The sequence below is a fragment of the Dipteris shenzhenensis genome, chromosome 18 (assembly GCF_047967505.1).
Source record: "Dipteris shenzhenensis isolate YYH24624 ecotype China chromosome 18, Dip_SZ_1.0, whole genome shotgun sequence".
NCBI classification, from domain to species: Eukaryota; Viridiplantae; Streptophyta; class Polypodiopsida; order Gleicheniales; family Dipteridaceae; genus Dipteris; species Dipteris shenzhenensis.
In genome coordinates, this window is record NC_141613.1 from 8011637 (window position 1) to 8025864 (window position 14228).

The following is a 14228-nucleotide window of genomic DNA, read 5'->3' on the forward strand; positions in this document are numbered from 1 at the left end:
AATGGAAATGGTATAACATCAACAGATCTTTACGAAGGAGACAACATCAACAACACATCTCGAATCTCAATCCTTCGAATGATAGACGAGTCTAAGGAATTTGAAAAAGGGACTCTATCATCTGAGCAACAATATGTTTACGATGATAAAATAACTAAACTACCAGGAAGCCTTCATGTGATTTGTGGTACACCAGGATTTCTAAAGACCTTCATGATCAAGTACATCACTCACAAGTATATAGAACAAGGAAAATCAGACGTTCTTACAGCCACAACAGGTGTAGCGGTACTAAGACTTAACCACTTAGCAACTACAGTCCATCATCAATTTGCTCTTCCAAAGAAGCATGACATGTTTCGTGCATCGCTTTCAGTAACCAACGAATGCTATCAAGACCTAAAATCTGCAGACATCATCATTAGATGAAACCTTGATGATGACTTGCCAAATGCTAAACATGGTTGTCAAACAATTGTGTGCGCCTTGTAATCAAACACTGCTACAACCATTCGCCAAAAAAAAGTTCTTATTCGGAGACATGGCTCCCACCTGTGTGCAGGTGCAAAATTCAAGACAACCAGTACCGTCTAAAGTGCCACATCTGTAACTCGGGCTTTTGGACAATTGCTCAATACTCATTTCTACAAACATCCATGCGTCATCTCGAAGATCCTGCATATATTGATTTTCTAAATATTATTAGAATACGATAGCCCAACATAGAAGAGATTCAATACTACTTAGGACATTTGTTCATCAATGAAACTGAGGTAGCCAAATACATTGACAACAATACAACTATATTTGTATGGCCAAGGTCTGTAATCCGTGGCGAAATACATAGCTGTAATTGAACACAAATGTTTCCATGCCTCCCTCATGTATATGTCTGCAGAATCAGCATCACCTCGAGGAAAAATCAAGGAGCGCTGAGAACTGACTTGGGCCTGGCAGCTGAGAGGATCAAAGCCCTGGAGCAGTGAAACGAGAGCCTGCAAAGACAGACGTTTCAGGAACTCTAGCAAAAGAGGAAGACTCTCAACATCAGGATTCCCCGCATCCCCTCTCTTGTCACAGATGCTACCCACTTTTGTGACCTCCATCTTGGGAGGAGATTAGCATGGTAGAGAACAGAGAGCTAACTAGATTCGGGCAGGCAGCTATTACGTAGAGGAAGTAAATGGCGAGTGGATGTTTGACGCTGTTGCGTAGCAGTTTTGAGAACTGAGAAGTATTAATGTTGAAATTTCGAAGTGGACAATAGGAGTTGGAATACATGATCAACAGTGAACTGGACTTTCAATAGTATATTATAACAGCTTCAGAAATCGTGAAAGTATCACGAATACGAAGAAGAAGCGTTCTTGCTTTGATATTCCCGGAGGCAAGCAATAATAGCAAAAATACTTTATCCACATTAAAGTGGACTTTTAATAGTAATAATGTTGTGCCAATATTATAATCTCATCAAAATTTGGAAAAGTTTCAAGAATATAAACAAAGAAGAGTTCCTGCTTTAATGAATACAAAATTCAGGACTCCTGTAAAAGTATGACTTAACAGTAGAAGTCTTGTCCATGTATCAAAAAAATGGACTTCCATGCAAGTACTCCAGACTATGTCCTTATTTATGAGTAGATGATGGATTTCCACGAAGATTGTTGTAGCCACGTGTCGAGTCAGTTGTGTTGAAAGTTCTGTGTTTTGCAAGCCGTTTATGAAGGTTACTAGTTTGTCCAATATATCGTTTTGTGGTAGGAATGCATTATATACAGTATAATTAATAATAAGGGCCCTCTGTGCCTTCTTCTTGTCTTCGTCGCGCTTTCCTATGTGTAATAGGACATTCAAGAACTATTAGTTATTTCATGATTACATGAAAATGAAGATAGCATGTTTCGTAAGATTTATAATGAACAATGTACCTATAGGCGGTGGTGTTACATCGGTGGTCTTTGGTGGAGTCACTTTGGTACATGTTGTTGAACTCTGCTAGTATCATATTTCCAGTCTGTCGATTCGTTTTTAGGAGCTCGTCCAAGCTAACATTGTGGCCAAAATATCGAGCTTCAAGGCAGTAAGTTGAAATCCCTTCTGAATGTTGATCTATCACAGCTTGTGCTTCTGTTCTCAACATCATTGGAGTAATGAGATCGTCCTTATTTGTGATCTTTCAAATAAGGTACTTTGTTAGTCCTGCATCATTCTTGTATTAAGTTTTGGAACAGGAAAGGAAATTTGAATTTGTAAAGCCAAACATGACGATATTTACCATCAGCTCTCATGTCTTTGTCCCCATGTTCTTCTTTCCATTCCTCTACGTCCTTTTGATTGTCGTCCATGAAATTCCTAAGCTCTTGTAGTGTGCTCCATCCATAAATGTATTCTTGTGGCTTCTTTTCAGCCATGTTTGCGAGTCGCGGGTCGCATCCGAGCTGTATACAAGAAGTAACTTCTTTTTGCTGATTTATCGTGATCTTGTTGTGCCAATTGAGCTTTGTTTTTGAATTGATTGAAAATCTACAAACCAAGAATGTAAGGTACAATGAAGGAAAAGAATTATATGTAGCAATCAATGTGATATTGAACTAACATGTCAGTGAATGAGACCAGTAATTTTTTAATGATGATATGAATTATACCTCATCTACAGTTGCCATTCTTTATCGTATGATGTACAATCGGGAAAATCCGAGTGAATCTGCACAAACTCTCAAATATTAGAGAATGAAATCTTGGAATTTGCACAATCGTTAGAATTCAATTTTTTCCTTGCATAATACAATTAGACTTACACAATCAAAATTCAGATGGCATGTAAATGAAATCCAAAGGTGATATTCGATTAAGAATTTGTAGGTGTCGGCGAGTTGTAACTCAAGAGAGAATTACGTATGTTAGTCCAGGTGCAAATGAGTTTTGTATCACAAAAGGTTCACTGAGCATGCATCCTTGAGACTTGTGTCTAGTGATTGCATATGTAAGTGTTACGAGAAAGGTTGTCTTGTGATACCATATTGAGTTCACAACCTTTCGTTTGTGTTTAGATCATCTAAGTGCGATAAAATCTTTGCATGGATTTTTGTTAAATTGTTCGTTTGGTTGTCATTATCCAATGCAACAACTGTTGTAATCGGACCATTTGTAGCTCCAATAGAGAGATCTATATTCTCAATAATCATAATTCGTGCTCCGATTGCGATTTCTTGTATTGAGTGAAAATCAGAACCTTTCAGCCATTCTTGTAACTCGATTATGTTTTCTACATTCGAAGTCACTTTAATTTTCTTGATTTGTCTTTCACTGAATTGTTTATGTAGAATGAGCTCATTGTAGCGGCGTGTGTCATTCTGATGAGTACCCCAGATTTCCTTTGGGTGTGAACAGATATATCTGTTGATGCAAAGCAAGAATAGCTATGTGGGGGCCTGGGCACAGTTACAAGCAGTCGATTGAGTGTGGACAAAAACACCCGTAGGAGTTGTCAAGAATTCGGCTTTATAAAAGTGTCATGCTGTCACTGACTGATATCAAAGGTAGAGCAGCGAATTATTATTGTCAGAAATGCAAACTCCTTGCATTTTTTCAAGGGGCTCTACTTGTGGGAAGTTCCGGTGACGCTATTGCATTGAAAGGGGCGAGTTCCTCTTACTTGAAATGTTACCGCTTGGAAGGTGTATTCAAAGTAGCATGAAATTGAATTAGATCATGAATTTTGGTACGGTAATTTGCCTTTGCAAGATGATGAATCTGTTGCTCAACAGAAGTGTGAATTCGGAATCTGCAGTTTAATATGAAAGTCTGCAATTTGTATGAATGCAGAACCCAGAAGTGTGACCAAATAGAATACAGAATACATAATAACGATATAGAATGAATGATGGCAATATTAGCATATGAGAACTAAACTTACTGACATGAGTTAAACACGCCCAACTTTTTTTAAAAAAAAATTTAGTAATGTATTGTACATTCTTACTGCATTGCTGTGATTATTAAAACAGGTCTCTGTAATTAAAAAAAAAGAAAAAGATTATTAAAACAGGTGGAGCTTTCACAGCATTGAACAAAAATACTCATGCAGGAGTCGAGTACCTCTCGACAGCGCTGTTTTGCCTCGACTCTGGAACTCATACCTTGCAATTTGAGCTGCAAGTTGCACAAGGAAAGCATCTCAGGCGACCACCTAAGCCTTGAAAAAACACTAACATGACCACTTCATAGCTGCTGCAAAGTGACCCTCCAAAACTTTCATAAAAACCAATGCTGTGACGAATCTGTTGATTCCCATTGTTGTAATTACCTACTTGATTCCCAACATGGAACCTGCTGAAAGCAGGTAAAACAATTATAAGAGTGTTTTTAGTGTAAGGCATGTTTAGTTTGGGCGCTAGTACGACAAAATTTTGCACTTCATAATGTCAATTTATTTCACTATGTTCATTGTTGCTAGAGCCAAGATATTTGCTGCTGAAAATCTGTGGCAATTATGTTCCTTCCTCCATCTTCGGAGGTGTCTCTTGAGGATTTGTGTATTTGAGAGAGAGAGAGAGAGAGAGAGAGAGAGAGAGAGTATGGAGGTAAATATTTATACAATATATATAATTTATGAAAAAATGCATTTTCTACCACGTTTCTAGGCGAAACATTTCTATGAAAAAATGCATTTTCTACCACGTCTGTCAAAACCTAGAAACGTTTCTTGTGACAGTGATTTAGATCTATAAGGCACTATTTCCCCTTACTTTGCAAAGGGATAAGGGTTTAAAGGGGTTTCAAATTTGCAAAAAGCTATGTGAAGTGTGTTAGAAGTCAGAGCTCCCTGATGATGACGACAGGGGGGCAGTAGGAAAGAGGAGATCTTGAGGTATAGACAGCCTGTTCGAGGGCTGTTTTGGAGCTTCTAGAGGCTGCAAGCAGCATCTGGCTTTTGCCCCAGAAAGATGCCTAATATAGGCTCGTTTATTTATTTATTTATATATATTTTGGTTTGGGGGGGGCCCTTATGAGGGCCACATCTACCCAGATCTGGTTGGCAGTCTGGTCATTGGCCAGATCTGCCTGATCAGGCTGTTCTCGGTCAGCCCACCTCCCCCTGGTGGTTGGTCTATTCTTTCCCTTTGCAAGCATATAGAAAAGGGTCATTTGCCCTCCCTACTCATTCCCACTGAAGCTATTTGAAACAGGAAATTGTGGGGAAGGCACCACTGCAGGCATATCAGGTAAGAAGCTTGGCATCAGGTATATGAGGACATTTGGTTCTGACATAGAATAAATTGGATTCTAGAAGTCGGATATGGTGAAGAGTCCAAATCTTGCTGGGCTGCATGACAAGGAGTCAAGGAAGGTGTTGGTTAGTAGGGAGAGGACTCTCATGAGACTGGGCCCTAGCTAGATGATAAAAAAGCCTCCGTGTTAGAAGGTCACCTCCCCATCTGTATGCCCCCATATGAGGACAGCATGGGGGAGGGAGACCTAGGGTCATTTGCCCTCCCTACTCATTCCCACTGAAGCTATTTGAAACAGGAAATTGTGGGGAAGGCACCACTGCAGGCATATCAGGTAAGAAGCTTGGCATCAGGTATATGAGGACATTTGGTTCTGACATAGAATAAATTGGATTCTAGAAGTCGGATATGGTGAAGAGTCCAAATCTTGCTGGGCTGCATGACAAGGAGTCAAGGAAGGTGTTGGTTAGTAGGGAGAGGACTCTCATGAGACTGGGCCCTAGCTAGACGATAAAAAAGCCTCCGTGTTAGAAAGGTCACCTCCCCATCTGTATGCCCCCATATGAGGACAGCATGGGAGGGAGACCTAGGGCATGTGCCCAAAAGAAAAGGTGGAGGAGGGGGCTGCCACATGGGCAGCACCTCACAGGGAAAGGACAGCCAAAAGGGGCTGCCACATGGGCAGCACATGAGCTGCCATGTGGGCGGCACAGCAGCCTGTCAGAGGCGCTTCAAGGCCTGTGTGTACGGGCTGGAACAGGCCCCTAACAGAGGCGCACAGGAGGCGAGGAGTGGCTGCATGATGTCGACACATGGCGGCTGACCTCAGCAGCAGTACGGATCAGTACGGTGCTGCACACGTGGCTGGAGAGAGCCCGGCAGAGGGCAGAACCAGCAGGACAGAAGGGGCAGAGGTGTAGGCTAAGGTGTGGGCCACCATAGATGTGCCCAAGGGTAGGGCCCAATGGGGGCTGCCCTTGGGGCCAGGCAGCAGCCCAAAAGAGTCCAGCAACAGCCCTTACATAGGGCAGTAAAGTCGGCCCAGGACAACATACGTAATGCTCCTCTGTCTCCTCCTCCTGGCCAATAATACTATGTAGCCCGTGAGATAGGTGTGTGTCCATGTATGCTAGCCTGGCTATAAGTTCATCTGGAGATAAATGAAGAAAATGGCTCTGGTAGTGTGCCATCTTCTTCCCTAAGGGCTCATGTGGTCTAGTCCAGGTTCTCTCAGTCTCCAATTTGACAATATCAGCTCTAATGATCTTGTTTCGGTCATGGCGAGACAGGTCTAACTTGGGACAATCCAAACTGTATTGAAAGGGTGGGAGTGCATCCATTGTCAACTCATGCTCTACAAACCATCTCTGTAGCTGAGCATACCAGCACCATGTTCGACCCTCCTCTGCTAGCTGCCTGGATGATATCATAGCCAACCGTGCATATCTGGAGCTAGGTAGATCCCACAATCTATGTATGCAAGTTACTGCCTGGAACAGAGCCTCAGTCACTAGTGGAGCAGCTGCTAATTCAGCTCGTATTATCGGATGTGGTACAGATGACTTGCTCCGAATCATGCGGGCAATCAATGTCACTAATGGCCTTTCCAATCTCCTCCACTCAGTTGCACCCCCTACACTGGGGCCCCATATAGCTGCACCATAAAATAGTGTGGGCACCACCAATGTCTCAAACAACCATAATTTTGTGCGTGGCTCTTGGAACTGTACATGTGCACACTGTCTCTCTAGTGCCCCCAAAGCTGCATAGCCTCTATCCAATCTGGCATCAATCGCGGCTCTCAGTGAAAATTGTGGACCAGAAAAGATCACCCCGAGGTACACATAAGATTGTACTTGCTCTATTGTCTCACCTTTGAAAGTGAACTGTTGTGCTGAGCGCGTCACCCAAGCCTGTGTTGTATTAAATACCATCACCTTCGTTTTCCCAAGTTTTACTGTTAGATCCCTGTCCTCACAAAAAGCCTGTAGCGCATCTAAATGTCTTTGTAATCCTTCCGGAGAATCTGCAATCAAAACTACATCATGTGCATAGAGCAGTATGGGTATCAACACTCCTGCTAGGCTGGCTCCGGGTCCTCCTATCCTGTTGATATACTCTGAGAGCTCATCAATGTATATGCCAAATAGTGTGGGAGAGAGAGGGCACCCCTGCTTCACGCCAATAGTACTCATAACTGCATCTGACAGCCCTCTAGGTGCTCTAACTTGGCCCATCATTGTCTCATACAAGGCATATATCCCCCACTACATCTCGTGTGGTACTCCAATATCCTGTAGTCTTTGCATCAGCCTGGTCCATGGGATTGTGTCAAAGGCTTTGCGGAAGTCTACAAAGCAACAATATATCCTTTTATGATGATGTTTGCCTTCCTCTATGAGTGCCCGGAGAGAGAGGATGTGATCCAAAGTGGTATAACCTCACCTGAAACCTGCCTGTCCTACTGTTCTGTGTCCATGCATTGCTGCCCATCTGCTCAACTCCTTTTCCAAGATGGATCCATATATCTTGGCCAGGCAGTGGCCAATCATGATAGTCCTAAAATTGTTGGGCATCATCGGATCTCCACTATTAAAGAGCGGTACAATGGTATGCTCTGTCCAACTAGGGGGGAATCCTTCACAAACTGCTCTATTAAACACATGCACAAGAAGCACTGCCACAATGTCCCGTGCGTACATGAAGTGCTCTCCCGCTAATCCATCATGATCCAAAGCCTTTCCATGTCCCAATCTGTCAATGGCATCATTGACCATATGCAATTTGAAGAAAGAGCAATATGTAGGCCTCGTATCCTGTGGGTACAGAATCGGTGGCTGTCCTCGTATATCATATAATGATTGTGCATAGTCGGCCCAAGCTTCTGGTGCTACAATCGGTGTACCAGGCTCTCTCTCCTGAAACATCCTCCATGCCTTCTTGCTGTTCTGTTCCAAGAATAATTGGTAGATCTCTACCTCCAATCTAGCTAAGTAGGCCTGTTTCTTCTTCCGTATTAGGTGTGAGAAGATGGCCTTGGCTTGCTTGTGTGTCCGAGTGTTTGTAGCAACCTCCTGCTGTAATTGTCTGTGCATCATACGACACTCATCGTCATACCAACTATTTTGTGGGGCAGTGCTGCAAGGAGGGGTGGATGATATTGTTGTGTGTGGGAATGCATACTGTGCAAGGCAGAGATAAGAGCAAGAATAGAGCTCATAATAGAGCATCCAAGGCAGCACAATGGTAAGAGGATCTCTGAGGGAGCTTGATGTTGTTAGATTTTGGTCTATGTTTTGAGTTATAACTTTGGCTGTTCTACTGCTGTCCTCAATCTCAGATCTGAGTGTTCTCAGAGTGTTTCTTGTGTACACTTGTCATATTTTAGGAACTTCCGTTTGGGGTCTTGTTATATGTAATGTTTTTTCCTTCGAGGGAAAAAAGACTAGGCATGTACGCTAACACCTCGATACCTTGCTAGACCTCCCACTTAGCGGAAGAATAGAATAATAGAACGCCAACGGCCCTGTCAGGCGTCTCTCGCAACCGCAACGAAACTATGCAGCAGCCCTATGGAACGACGGTCACACTCCCACTGGTTGGAGCTTGTAACTCTTTCTCATCAGGAGTTGATCGATTATCTTCGAGGACTTCATGTACTGCCGTCATTGTATTTTTTAGCCGGTGGAAATCCCTCTTTTAATTCGTCGCAGGTAGCCGCCAGACCGAGAGGATTATTTCACGGATCCCTCCCGATGGTGGGACGACTCGAAGAGAAAAGTGAGTATGCGACGAGTCCCAACTGCACGATCTGACGAGTTTGTTGTGAATTTTAACATCAGAAAAATTATGGGTCTCCAGATTTCAAGAATAAGATTACCAAGGAGTTATGGATGGACGTCTTCCACAATCCACATACAGTCAACAACATGCTCGCGGAAAAGGCCAGTCCAGCCCAAGACCATGGCCTGATGAAGGACTGCGGGAAGGCTGGCTTAGGGTCTGGCGTACAGGTTATTGTGTCTAGGGCGCAAGAACTGCGAGAGGAGAGTGGCTGGGAAACGCTTAGCTTAGAGGAGGCACTCACGTATATGGAACGGATGCCTCAGCTGCCTTCGGTTCAGAACCTGACATGCATCTTGCATAAGTGCAGAACAAAGAAGAATCTAGCGTATACCAAGCGTTTGTATACCTATATGTGCAAACGTGGGTTGGATGATCATAGATCTCTTGGGAACTATCTTGTCCCAATGTTGGTGCAAGTTGGAAGCATGTACGAAGCTGAGCAGCTTTTTAACAAGTTGGTTGATCGTAACGTGTATTCTTGGACGTCCCTCATCATGGGTTTTACCGAATGTGGGAAACCAGAGTGTGCCCTCAATCTCTACCAGAATATGCAAGAGGATTCTGTGCATCCTAGCCCATACACCTTCGTGGCCTTGCTCAAGGCTTGTGCTAGGCTGAAAGGTGCACAAAAAGGCCAGGAACTACATGCAGAGATTGCAAGAAAGGGGCTGGAAAGAGATCTTTTTGTTGGCAACACCTTGGTGGATATGTATGCCAAATGTGGCACGCTTGCAGAAGCACAGGAAGCATTTGGGAAGCTCCCCGTTCGCGATGTAGTCTCATGGACTGCCCTAATTGCAGGATATGCTGAGCATGGGCTTCATGAGGAAGCGCTGAACTGCTTTGAACAGATGCAACTGGAGGGTTTCTCTCCAGATGGTTTCACATATGTTTGCAGTTTGAAAGCTTGTGGCAGCATGAGAGCCATAGACAAGGGCCAAAACATACACACCGAGATTATCAGGAAGGGCCTGGAAAGAGATCTTTTTGTTGGCAGCACCTTAGTGGATATGTATGTCAAATGTGGCTCACTTGCAAAAGCGCAGGAAATGTTCAACAAGCTGCCAGCTCGAGATGTAGTCTCGTGGACTGCATTAATCTCAGGATATGCTGAGCATGGGCTTGGTCAGCAAGCACTGAACTACTTCAAACAGATGCAAGTGGAGGGTCACTCTCCAAATGCTGTCACATTTGTTTGCAGCTTGAAAGCTTGTGGCTGCATAGGAGCCATAGAGAAGGGCCAACAAATACACGCTGAGATTGCCAGAAAGGGGCTGGAAAGAGAACTTGGTGTTGGCAGTACCTTGGTGGACATGTATTCCAAATGTGGCTCTCTTGCAAAAGCACGGGAAGCATTCAACAAGCTGCCAGTTCCAGACATAGTCTCCTGGAATGCACTCATTACAGGATATGCTGAGCATAGGCTTGGTGAGGAAGCACTGGACTGTTTTGAACAGATGCAAGCAGAGGGTCTCTCTCCAAATGCCATCACATTAGTTTGTAGCTTGAAAGCTGTTGGCAGCATAGGAGCCATGGACAAGGGTCAAGAACTACATGCTGAGATTGCCAGAAAGGGGCTGGAAAGGGATCTTTTTATTGGCAGCAACTTGGTGGATATATATGCAAAATGTGGCTTGCTTGAAAAAGCACGGGAAGTATTTGACAAACTGCCAGTCCGAGATGTAGTCTCTTGGACTGCACTAATTGCTGGATATGCCGAGCATGGGCTTGGTGAGGAAGCGCTGAATTGTTTTGATGGGATGCAACTAGAGGGTTTCTCTCCCGATGCTATCATATTTGTTCGCAGCTTGAATGCTTGTGGCAGCATTGGAGCCATAGACAAAGGCCAAGAAATACATGCCAAGATTGCCAGAAAGGGGTTGGAAAGAGAGAATTTTATTAGTAGCACGTTGGTGGATATGTATGCCAAATGTGGCTCGCTTGCAAAATCACAGGAAGTGTTCAACAAGCTGCCAGTTCGAGAGGAGGTCTCGTGGAATGCACTGATCACAGGATATGCCCATCTTGGAGAAAGTGAGATTGTTTTCCATATGCTCGACAGAATGAAAGGAGAAGGGATAAAGCCAGGCAAGGTCACATTCTCTATTGTTCTTGCTGTATGCAGTCACACGGGTCAAGTGGATAAGGGCCAGAAGTACTTTGAGGCCATGAGCAAACACTATGAGATCATCCCAAGTATTGAGCATCTTGGTGGCATGGTTGATCTCCTTGGCCGTGCAGGCCAAATAGAGGAGGCAGTGGCGATGGTGAAGAAGATGCCTCTCCATGCTAATCTTGTGGTATGGCACACGGTGTTGGGTGCTTGTCAAAAGTGGGGTAATGTGGAGCTCGGAAGACTGGCCTTTGATCATGCATTGCAATTGGATGGAAAGGATGCTGCAGCTTATGTCTTGATGTCTAACATTTATGCAGATGTTCACATGCAGGAGGAAGAGAAGAAGATTGAGGCAATGGGAGTGGAAAAATGAGCATGAAAGAAGCAAGGACAGAGTGAGATTGTGCTTTTGTTTTTTTTTGGGGGCAGATATAAAACATTCCCAAAGCAAAATGTGCATGCAAAGCTTGAAGGTCTTTCCCTCCAAACAATGAAGGGTATGCCCCTGATTTGCTTAGTATATCATTTGACATATCTGTTAATGCAAAGCAAAATGGGTTACGTGGGCACAATAAAAAGCTGGCTATCCTGTGCGCTCTAATCATTACATCCTAGGGGATACCCATACGTGCTGTCAAGAATCTGTGGGTTTGTAGGCTTTGAATACTTTTGGTCAAGAATCTCTAGGTTTGTAATGATTTTCATGCAGACACTGCACTGATGTCAAAGATAGAGCAGCGAACTTTTATCGTCAGAGATTCAAACTTTTGAAGGAAATGTACTTGTGGACTGTTGGTGTGAGTAGTGCATCTAGAAATAGCCAGTATGTCTCTTATTTGAATATTCCTGCTGAAATGATAGAACACAGGTGAGCTGTATTAAGTGAAGGTATGTGAAGTCGGATCATGGTTTGTGTTATAAGATTGCTAAAAGCAAGGTGGAGTGAATTCTAAATCTGCCTTTTTCAGAAAGCAATCTTCCCTTTCTTCTGCCCCTTCTCTAACTCTGTCCCTTCTCACCTTTCTCTTCCCCTCCCACTCTTCTTCACCCTTCCGGCCCTCCTCCCTTTGCTGGTGGTGCTGTGCATAGGCCGCAAGTTCCCCTAGCTCCGTGGGAAGCCTTTGGTGCTGCCTGTGGGGTGTTGGAATGGTCACCTCCCCATTTGTAAGCCCCCATATGAGGAGAGCATGGGGGAGGGAGACCTAGGGCAGTACCCCATAGAAAAAGAGAGAACGGGGCTGCCACATGGACAGCATCATGGCTGTCATGTGGGCAGCACATCTAGAGAAGACCCGGGACAGGTGGTGCAACTGAAGGAGCAGTATGGAGGGTGTGCAGACCTGGGACAGATGGCGCACAACTGTACGGAGCAGCACGGGGCTGGATGAGGCCTATTGGAGCAGCAAAAGAGGCTGCCATGAGGCAGGGACCTGCCTTTATATAGGCTGGGCCCTTGCCTTGATTGGAGGGCCAAGGCCCTAGAAGAGTGGGCCCAAAAGGCCCCGGGTTGTGAGCCCTTATAGGGCTGGACCAGCCACAGACTGGTCGGCTTTTTGCCAGCCCCCTTGGGGCCTATAAAAGGAGGGCCTCCAGCCCTCATTCAACATCACTTGCAGCAGCAGTTGGGGAGCAGACAGCAGCAGCTCCTAGCCTACCCTTGGACCTACACACAGGAGGAGAAGGAGGCTGACATAGGGCTGCAGACTGAGCTCAAGGTGCTGCCCACCTAGGCTGGTTTCTGGACAGCAAGGTGGAAGGGATCTAGACAGAGAGTCTACATATGCTCGAGGTGGAGCACGCGGGCTCAGAGATCTAGAAGTGTCAGGCTTGTAGTAGAAGAACCTTTTGGTATTGTATCCTGTCCTAGTTTCTGGACGGACGGAAATATAAAGTGTTGCTTCTATATTTGTCTCTGAGCATTGTCTATTTACTGGCTTGCACATCTATGCACATGAGTTAAGAAGTTTGTGATTCCACACCCCACATCACACTATGTAAGCTCCTAGGCATTACTATGAGTCTTCGGCTTTGAGTACCCTCTGTTGGGTCATTTCTAACACTTGGAGCCCTTGTACAGTGAAAACTCACCTCTTCCAGGCAGTGTTTCTTGGGAAGCAGGCCGAGCTGCTCCTAGCCTGACATTCGGCCGCGGTTCCGGACCTCGTGAGCCCTTAAGGCAGCTGCAATCGAGCCCCCTTTTTTCTCTTTTTTGAGTTGCTTGGAGCCCTTTGGGCTGGTTTGTCTTTTTCTCTTTTTCCTCCCTTGCCTGCAGCAGCACGGTGAGTTTTGTGCTTTGTTTCGGAGAAGAAGAGTGACCCTTGGTCTGGCCAGAGGGGCTCTATGGCAGCACCCTTGAATCCGACAGCCATTAACCTCATTCTTTCTCCAGCCTACAAGCAACAGGTGCAGCATGCAGTCGAGTCTCTCCAGGACAAGACAGTCGTGGGAAGAATTGTGGGCCTCACACTCACAAGGAGATAGGTGAGAGAGTGGATCCAGGCGAGCTTGGCACTAGAGAGCGATTACATTCAAGAGGTCACCATCTATGGAAGAGGCGTCTTCCTCATCCACCCCTGCTACGACCTTGACACTTGTGGAGCAGAGCCCCATCCTCCTTGGCTCGCATTTGGTGTACTTCTTCCCTTGGTACCATGGCTTTACAATGGTGGACATGAACACGACACACCATATTCCCCGATTCTTGGTGATGCTCCACTTCTCTGGACTCCTAAAGGAATACAGAGCCATCCTCCCCTCCATTGGTAGAGCGCTCGGCACGGTGCTGGAGTCCCTGCCAGATTTGGTAGCATCAGTGGTAGCAGACGACGGGGTCCCCAAGATGAAACTGGTGGTTGAGAGTCCAGAGTCCATCAAAGAGTTGATCCTCCTCCAGACCCTTGAGGGAGGTACACTTCGTCAAAGGTGGAGATTCTCAGTTATCAGGCCAATATCCGTTGCAGGCAAATGGATCATTTAGCCAGCGATTGCCCTCGTGGCCAAGGCCGGGCTCCCCCCCACCCCCATGGGGCAGGCAG

General features: G+C 45.1%; 1 protein-coding gene and 1 pseudogene across 2 annotated transcripts; one reads left to right on the forward strand and one right to left on the reverse strand.

Annotated features, from left to right (window-relative positions):
* Window positions 1-492: 492 nt before the first annotated feature.
* On the reverse strand, window positions 493-7480 carry LOC147890756 (uncharacterized). Its single transcript, XM_087389819.1, has 4 exons — window positions 7375-7480; window positions 6287-7278; window positions 786-995; window positions 493-675 (listed from the first exon to the last, which is right to left on the reverse strand). The coding sequence occupies exons 1-4, from the start codon at window positions 7469-7471 to the stop codon at window positions 493-495; spliced, it is 1482 nt and encodes a 493-aa protein (XP_087245945.1). The 5' UTR covers window positions 7472-7480.
* Window positions 7481-8587: 1107 nt separating this feature from the next.
* On the forward strand, window positions 8588-12013 carry LOC147890757 (putative pentatricopeptide repeat-containing protein At3g01580; annotated as a pseudogene). Its single transcript, XR_015542652.1, has 3 exons — window positions 8588-8829; window positions 8945-9011; window positions 9093-12013. The product of XR_015542652.1 is annotated as a putative pentatricopeptide repeat-containing protein At3g01580 (transcript).
* The last annotated feature ends 2215 nt before the right edge of the window (window positions 12014-14228 follow it).